An 8,898-nucleotide genomic window follows, 5' to 3' on the forward strand; every position below is an offset into this window, starting at 1 on the left:
CATTCTATTGAATATACAAAAACAATGTAAGTGTAGTGCCCAGTAGTCAGTTTCCTGTGAAAAGTCAGCCAGATGCCATCTCTGGAAAAAGAACTGTAGGCCTAAGGACCTTAGATTTGTTTCAACTTTGGGGTGGTGCCCCAGAAGAGCTATAGGAGGTGGTAGAGTTATCTCTGGGATACTGTATGGTTCCCAGGACTCTGAATGATAGAGGAGACCCAGAGGGTCATGTCATACTACTCATGATCAAGAGTCCATGGAGAGGAGAAGACAACTGTCCCAGCAAGGGTGTCCTCACTCCTGATAGTAATCTTTCATAGGATAGATATTACAGGCTAATTCATCATTGACTTGTTCAGGCTAAATCTCAACTCAGACTGCACACTGTAATCACCAGACCTTTGGAAAATAACATAGTCTAAAACCCACCCTAGACAAATGTTGATTAAATTATTCTGAGATGACTTGGACATTAGAATTGTTAAAATGTTTCCAAATGATTTTTACACTAACTTACTCATTCTGTGACTTAAGAAGAATACCAATACCCATGCCCTACCCAGACAAATGATTTGGAATCTCTGACATTGGGGCCAGGACATTATTATTTTATATACTTTCCTCACACAATTCAAATGTGCAGCTGGCGAAGAAACAAAGACATAAGAACCTAGTCTTGATTAAATGATTAGGGACACAAAATTATTTTGTATTGGTTACATATGTTATTTCCTTGTTCTTCTGAGAAGAGGGTCACCAATTTCTGAAGAACAATTAAGGGAATGTGTGGGTCCCTACAGTAAGAAGAAGGAAAATGGCCTTAGACCTCCATGTTAGAACAGTCTCAGTCCACATTGGGGATGGGATTCAGTATTCTTCCAGAACACTGAGTGGGAGCCCTTGGCAAGATGTTTATCATTTTTGATATTTCTCATACATGACCATTTTTAAAAGCAAAAGAAAATGACCAGAACCTAAATTGCCCCACACAAGAATTTTCATCCAAAAGTCCAGAATAAGATTCAAAATAATTGTTAATTAGTAACTTTTCATCTTTTATTACTTTCTACCTGAAAAGACATAACATAACTATGTTTTAAATCACTCTGTCCAATGGCTTCAGGAAGGACATTTCTAACCTTTGTGTGTTGTTAGCCGAGATATAATACAGACTTTGAGAAACAGAGAACTTTTCTCTATGTATTAAGGTGGAACCATTCGTTAGGGTCTTAGCAACCCTGTACACAGTGGACCCTGCAGGGACAATGGAACTAACACAAGAAGTTTAAAAATTACTGTGAGAAGGAGTGGGGATAGATAGGATCGGGGATACGAGGGAGAGTATAGAACCAGGATGAATTCTCAGGTTTGTGTTCAACGGTGTACGTTTAATGAAATGGAAGCACCAAGAACAAACATGTAGTGGGTGTGAGGACAGGAGAACATGCTACGTTTTGACCAGATGAGTTTGGGGTGTGCTTTAAAGGCCCAGGGGGAGATGCTGGGTGAGCGTAGGGTGTGCATGAATGCACAGGACAGGCTGGACATCTGGGAGCTGGGACATAGTGAGTAACTGCAGCTTTGAGAATGATTTAATGGAACCATGAGAGAGTCTGTCTGAACGTTAGAGGAAGAGAAGGAGGACAAAGGAAAGAGATACAGCAGTGAGGCTGATGGAGTAAACCCAGGAGAGATGGTGCAGACCTCACATGTTTGGAGAGAGCAGAAATGGTCATGGCAGAGAAAGGTGGACATTGTCATCCCTGCCTCCTCCTGCTCCTCAGTGGACCACTTTCCCTCCACCCAGTACTCATCAATGGGTGGGCCAGTCCCCAAGTCAGTCTCATATGTGTCACTTCAGATGGTCACACGGGGGTAGACATTTCTTCAGTACACCATGGGATAGACAGGATGTTTCTATCTGGGATAGAACTACTCCCATGATGTTCTCAAACTGTCTCAATTCTCCGAGAAGACAGAACCAGAGGAAATATAGTTCCTGATTCATATGTAAATGTTGATCTTCATCATTTTTTTTAAAAAATTGGTTTTCAGTGTTTTTTTGTTTAAATGCTTTTATTGATTTTTTTTTTTTTTTTTTTAGAAAGAGAGGAAGTAAGAGAGATAGAAACATCGATTTGAAAGAGAAACATTGGCCCGGCTGGTTGAGCATCAACTCATGCACCAAGAGGTCGCTGGTTTGAAAACCGGTCAAGGCACATGCCCAGTTGTGGGCTAAATCCCCAGAGGGGATGCAGGAGGTGGCCAATCTATATTTTCTCTCATAGATGTTTCTCTCTCACTCTCTCTTCCTCTCTCTCTAAAATCAATGAAGAAAAAAAGTATTTAGAAAAAGAGAGAGAAGCATTGATCAACTGCCTCCTGCATGCCCCCTACTGGAGACTGAGCTCGCAACTTGGGCATGTGCCCTGACCGGGAATTGAACCAGGACCCCTCAGTCCATAGGACAGTGCTCAATCCACTGAGCCACACTGGCCGCAGTTTTCTGTTTTAATCACCTCCTCTTCACCCCACTGATGAGGGAAGATGTCCTCTGGACAGTTTGGGAGATGCCAAATAATGGCTCCTGTCACGGGGCAGATGGATGGACAGGTGGTTATTAGTCACATATACTCCCAGACCAAGGAAGGAGGGCAGTGCTAGCCGTGCAGGCCTCACCAAGGTTGCCAGGAACAGAGAGAACAACCAGGGCTGTGGAGGGTGAGATGGCCCCTTGGATTCTGTGGAAGGTTATGACTGGCTTGTTTAACTAACCTTCACCTGATATTCCAGAATGGGCAGGGTTACGTAGCAAGATCCTCTGGATAAGGTCCCACAGCTGAACAATGCGCCTTGTCAGGGGACCATGTGTAACCCAGCCCACCCTTGAATGTCGGGTTTAGTTCCCTGTCAGCCATAGAATCTCGGGTTTCATAGGGAAAACCCTTCCGGTCACACAGGCCACTCCTCTTGAACTTGACTGCAAACCAAGAATTCTTTATCCGAAACCTCCACTCCATGCCTTTGTCCATAGCTCAGGGTGGGGCACCGAGTGTCCTTACAGGTTCGCACAAAGGCAACGAGTTCTAGATTCCCACCACGCTGATCTTCGGGGTCTCACTGGGGATACAGACATTGTTTTACCTTCTGGCAGGAAAACTCAGAAAAATGCCGGATCTGCCAGGATGAAGGGAAGCTCTACTGCTGCATCGCTTGTTTGGGCTTCTTTCATGGGAACTGTCACCTTCCGCCTGTGGAGTCGGAGAGGTTTGTGGGATGCTGTCCTTTCTCTCCTTCTAGGGATCCTCTCCTGCCCTGCACACTCCCCCTGCAGAACCCTCCTCATGTCCTGATGGGGAAAGAGCAGGGTTGGCGGTATGGGGTCTGATCCCGGGAGCTGTTTAAAGACACTGTCAGCTGGAGGGCAATGTTCTGCTCTCTCCTCTGGGAGGCTGAGACTGGTGGCTGGGTCCTGCGCCTACATACCGCTACTGTCCTTACCAGGACTTACCCGTAGACTCCTGTTCACAGGAATGGACATGCCAGATGTTTGTGTTCTATGCTTATTCAGAAAAGGCAGGAAACATGGACTGATTCCCTCATTTTACCATGTTCTCGACAGACTAATGGAGGCCCAAGGTCCCCAGGGGTTAAGGCCCAGCCTCTGACACTCTGTCCTGGAGGGCAGGGCCCCTTGTGCTCCCAGCAGCTCAGGTGGGGAAAGAAGAGCCCACCACTCACGCTGACACCACCTTCCACCCACAGAACCCCTGCTGCTACCATTGGTGGGAGGAGGGTGATCACATGAGAGTCCTAGAGAATCTGTGGGGTGTCCTCTTCAACTCCAGCTGTGCCCATCGGCTATTCCTGAAAGGAAAACAGTGGCAGCCATAGGAATGGTGGCTTTTCTGGGGCTTTGCTTTGCTCACTTACATCTGACATCTCAGGAACCCTTGGAGATGTACCTTCTGCACAATACAAATGGGTCCAAAAAGTCAGAAGTATTACAAGGAATCTGAGATCCTCGGGAGGCTGATGGGGAGTGAGGAGAAGTTGGTGAGTTGGATTTGAGCCCAAGACCTCTCTCCTTTGTGTTTCTGCTCATGTGTGGGAAGTCAAACAGTCATGGGGGGTGGGGGGTGTCCAATGGTGCCTGCTCTTCTGACCATGCCTCAACCACACTGAAAACACCAGAACGTGTCTGCAGAAGAAAACTGTTATTACATGTTAGTGTCTAAGAGCAATACCTGTTTGGGGAAACTTCCAGAAGACTGGTGTGGTCATGTCCGCACATGCATAAGGGCTCATTCTCTTCAAGCAGCTTTTATTCACAGCCTCCTTCTTTTGCAGAAATGTGACTTCATCCTCTTAAAGGTCTATCAGCAATTAGAGAGCAACGTTTTTCCGAATATTCCTCATGAAAATTATGTAAGTAATGACAACAAACCATGATTACAGGCCACCATGATGTTACCTGACCTGACACGGGCTCTTGTGGGACCTGGGAGCTGGAGCCCATGGGAGGCAGAGCCCGAGCTGCATTATATGCGCCCTCTGCTTCCCTGGGTTCCATGGGAATCCACGGGCAGCAGACATTGATGTGTCAATAGAGTCAGTAATGCTCTATTGACGTATTTTTCACCAGTTTGAACAGGCTTCTCGATGCCTAAAGAAACTTAGGATGTTGGACAACATCAAGAAGAATCTCATTGAGGGACAGTACCAGCAAGTGGAGGTGTTTGTGCGGGACATGAACCACATTTTTCAGGACCCCAGGGTAAGTGGCTCTCCCTGCTGCCATTTCCTTCTCTGTCCATTGAGTCACTCTACCCTCATTTCCTGCTCCTGCGAAATTGTAGTTTCCCTCATCCGAAGACAAGCCTGTGTAAGCAAGGGTTCAGAAAGTGAGTTTTTAATTGAGGATTTAAGTTCACCAGACAGAGTAAGAGTGAGTCAGGAGGTGTCCCTGCAACCAGACGCCAGGCCCCTGAGAGCTCCTTCCTCCCTTCAAAGGCGACAGGTGCCCGTGGAGAACAGTTGCGTCCTCCCTGCTCCAAACCTTAGGAGAAAATTCAGTCCTAAACCATGTTGTTCTTCTTATCTGTCTCCAAATATATTCGATCAGACCTCTCAGAAGTCCCCAAGTGCAAATTCATTTGCTTGTAAATGAGCCACAGAATATGTCACCAGAGGGGAATAAGAGAAACAATGTAAAAGGAAGATCACTGGTTGGACTTAGATGTCTGTAATATCTGACGGTTACTAAGACTAGATTACTTCCTAATTGTCACTAAAAGAAACAACTCAAAGCAAATGAGGAAGAGTCCTCAGTGTAGTAATGATTTCCCATTTCTGTTTAGACAACAAGATGTAATCGTGCTCTTAGGAAGCAAAAGTTACCCTTAGCTGCATGAGTTTTAAGCTTAATCTGGATCATGTAACGTCGGTGTTTAAGACAAGAGTCCTGATCATTTTCAGTTGCAAGCAGGCTAATGACATCGATGAGTGTCATTATTTTCACCTGTTTCTCTTTTCCAGTGCAATGACACAGACCTAACAGAGGATGAATTTAAGAAGGATTTTAAAGCAGTCTTCGCTATTCAGAAACCAAATCTGAACAGTTCACTGCTGTAGTGGACGCTGTTGGGACCCCGGAAAATCCCGCTTTCATGCAGATTTCTCATCCCCCAGCTCAGCTGCTTATGCCACCTCTCCCCAGTGTATTGCTTTGGACATAATAGAGCCTGACTCACCTGAAGTTCCATCTCTTTGGCCTGCACCAAGGTTGAACCAACCATGCGGAGTGATTCACGTTCCTGTGCTCCCCAAGGAATCAGGCCAGAGCTATCTGCAGCTATAACCACTCCCTTGCTTAGCTTTTCCCACCATGCATCCCTGCTTCCCTTATTCTTCCTCCTCCTGAGAGAATTCTCACAATAAATCACTTACTTAAGAGACTTTATCTCAGGCTTTGCTTTTAGGGAACCCAACTTAATATAATGGTCTTAGCAAGCCAGTCCTAAGCATGGACTTCTGAGTTGGATCACTGTCTAGCCAGATGCAGAATATTGATAGTCCCTGGGGTACTGAAACAGTGCAGTTGCAAAAACATTCACCTGTAGGAAACTGAATGACATATGGGGGAGGAGGTAGACTCTCTTGATGCAATTGTCTAGCATTTACAAAGAAAAAAATAGTAATTGTAAGAACTGTATATTTAGGTGGCTATTTCTAAACTCCACTAATGGGATCAAAAGAGTACATGGCAGGCTTACATATCTTAATTATCACCTGCAGCTAGAAGGCAGACAGTAAGGAAGGCCTGGCACAGGCCCTAATTTTAAGAATGACAGAATTTCAGGGAAGACTGAATTCTAAGCTGAGGGAAGCCTCTGATTTCAAAGTCAAGGGCCTGATAAAGAAAGCATGAAGCCCTGAAACTCAGAATGGGGATTTCTAAGTAGATGCACCGAGAACTCTGAACCTAGATTCTCCTGAACCCATTGGCCTGCAAATCCCTGCCCTGTTGGTAGACAGACCCCTGCCCTACACCCCACCTTGCCTGAATTAAGATTATGCAGAGTTCTCTCAGCACAACCAAACTAGAAATATGCTAGATGAACTAGAAGAGATGGTTTACCCCAGTAGAGGTGTAGGACTAAAACAACATATACCAGCAGGTGCTACGAGATTGTATGTGGGAGTGGATCCCAGAAAAACAAGGTTAGAATGTAAAACCGGGGGTGGGGATGCTGATACAGGCACACTCTCCTGGGTCATAGAGTTGAATCAGCCTGGCAAGGTCCAAAGGCAATGATTCTAATATACACCTGCGTGGCTCCTAGAGGCTTGCTGTATAAAGTACAGTGCACACTAGATGAAGTAGAAGAAGAAATATCAGACTTGTCAGGGCTGACAACTAAAAAAAGGGTGGGGGGATCCAAAAGCCTTGGGAAGATGGCATGGCTCTACTCTCTACAACTGGAAAACCCATCCACCAGGTGACTGTGTCTTCAGGAGGCCTCAGAGACACCACCTTAACAAGGCAATAAGAAATGTACTGTTTAGAGGACAGCTGCTCCCTTGAGATGCTCAGTGGGACTGTCCTCTGTAGGTTGGAATAATACAAGAATGATTTACAGAGCTGGATTCCCTAGCAGCAAATGAAATGATAGGACTCCAGAATAAGTGAAGCTAAAAGGCAGCATTAACTGTCATAGCAAGATGAGAAATTTTTGTAATGAGCAGCAATGACAACCAGGGACCCTGGCCCACATATGTATAAAAAAATAGCTACCAGAAGATGGTGTTCTTGCAGGCAAGACAATGAGCAGCCAACAAGAATATTGCTTCATATATGTCATTAAAAGAGATTATACATAGATGATCAGATGGTTGAAGTGCTACTTCAATGAAAAGTCAATATTCCTTGCCCACTTTGAAGACCTCTGCCAATTCTTGACCCAGAAGCTGTGGATGGAAAAGAGGGTGCATACTTATAGGAAAGGATCATTCGAATGTACACAGAAGTAATTCCCTGAGTTCTTCACCAAAGGGACCTCTGGCCATTTATTCAAGTAACCACATGCAAGACAAAGAAAAATACACAGAAATTTTAAAGGTTATTGGTACACTGTCTGAGTTGACACCTGGATACCCAAATCACCATAATGGCCCCTGTTAAAATAGACTGTATGGAGGTGAGCTGATGTCCATCTAAAGATGAGTCCATTCAATCCATGGAGCCACCAACCAGTCATTTCCCAAGTTCCTAAATGTATAATCAGGACACATATAACAGTAGGTCAAACTGATTTTTTAACCTTTTGTTCCTTAACCTTTAAAATAACAATGACTGTCCTAGGAATGGAAGGCTCTGAAACTGAAGTTTTCCATGGTGAAATCAATAAGTTAAAAGCAATATTGTGTTTCTGGGGAAGGAGGGAATACAGAGGTTGTTGCCACCGGCAAAGATGTAAGGATGCAAGGCTTATAATCCCCTTTACATCTCCATATGATTCAGTAGTCTGGCTTAAGCAAAAGTTAGGTGATGTCTGCCTACTAGATGACTACTAGAAACTTGAGCAAAGGTGATGCTTATAGCCCCCAACACTCAGACCTTGATGGACTGCATTCTTGCTTGTAGCAGTCCCTAAGGGGAGATCCCAACTAGTAGGTCTGGTCTTCTAAGGACCAAGCCAGAGGTTCCATCTGCCTAGAGAGCTCAATTGGCAGTTTTACCTGATTTGGATTTCCAGTCAGACCACATCAACCAAGGGGCCTGTTTAGTACCTTGCTTAACCAGAGAAAAAACTGCTGAATGTAGCTCCAGTCCTAGCCATTTAAAAGTCTTGGCCAGATAACTCAGGCAGCCATGGTGACAAGCCTATGGTTCAGCTAATCCAAGGAGCCAGGTGTATAAATCTAAGAGCTGAGCTTAGCCTATGGCCCTGTCCAATTGACTTGCACAATCTGTGACCTCACCCATTCAGGGAGCCTAACCAGTGATCCCACACAAACATAAAGCATAGCCTGTAGCCCCACACAATGAGGGAGCTGGGAGAGTAACCATGCCCAACTGTGGAATAGTTTCTATCCTCACCCAATTGCAGGATGCAGCTGGACAGATCATCCCAATCAGAGAACCTGGCCAGTAACCATGTCCAACAGCAGAGCACAATTTAAGTTATTGTGAAGCCCACCCTACAGTAGCCCTGAATTTGGCTACAGTAGCCCTGCCAAATTCAGGGAACAGCCAGTGGACTTACTGGAACTCAGATCACAATCTAAGACCCAGTGTGACTGTGAACACCTTCCAGTAGCCCCAACTGAACATGAAATCCAGCCAGAGACACCATCAGGCTAGGGAACATAACCTGAAACTACACCCAACCAGAG

General features: G+C 45.2%; 1 protein-coding gene across 1 annotated transcript in view; it reads left to right on the top strand.

Moving 5' to 3' along the window:
• The window catches only part of LOC118625330 (nuclear body protein SP140-like protein), a 37,469-nt gene extending 31,436 nt beyond the window's left edge, over positions 1–6,033 (top strand). The window contains exons 10-14 of the mRNA XM_036254213.1: positions 3,155–3,267; positions 3,948–4,056; positions 4,351–4,428; positions 4,646–4,777; positions 5,539–6,033. Coding sequence (XP_036110106.1) covers positions 3,155–3,267; positions 3,948–4,056; positions 4,351–4,428; positions 4,646–4,777; positions 5,539–5,634 — 528 coding nt within the window. The 3' untranslated portion in view covers positions 5,635–6,033. The remainder of the gene's footprint in view (positions 1–3,154; positions 3,268–3,947; positions 4,057–4,350; positions 4,429–4,645; positions 4,778–5,538) is intronic.
• The last annotated feature ends 2,865 nt before the right edge of the window (positions 6,034–8,898 follow it).

Source organism: Molossus molossus, unplaced genomic scaffold (assembly GCF_014108415.1).
Source record: "Molossus molossus isolate mMolMol1 unplaced genomic scaffold, mMolMol1.p scaffold_m16_p_11, whole genome shotgun sequence".
Classification (NCBI taxonomy): Eukaryota; Metazoa; Chordata; class Mammalia; order Chiroptera; family Molossidae; genus Molossus; species Molossus molossus.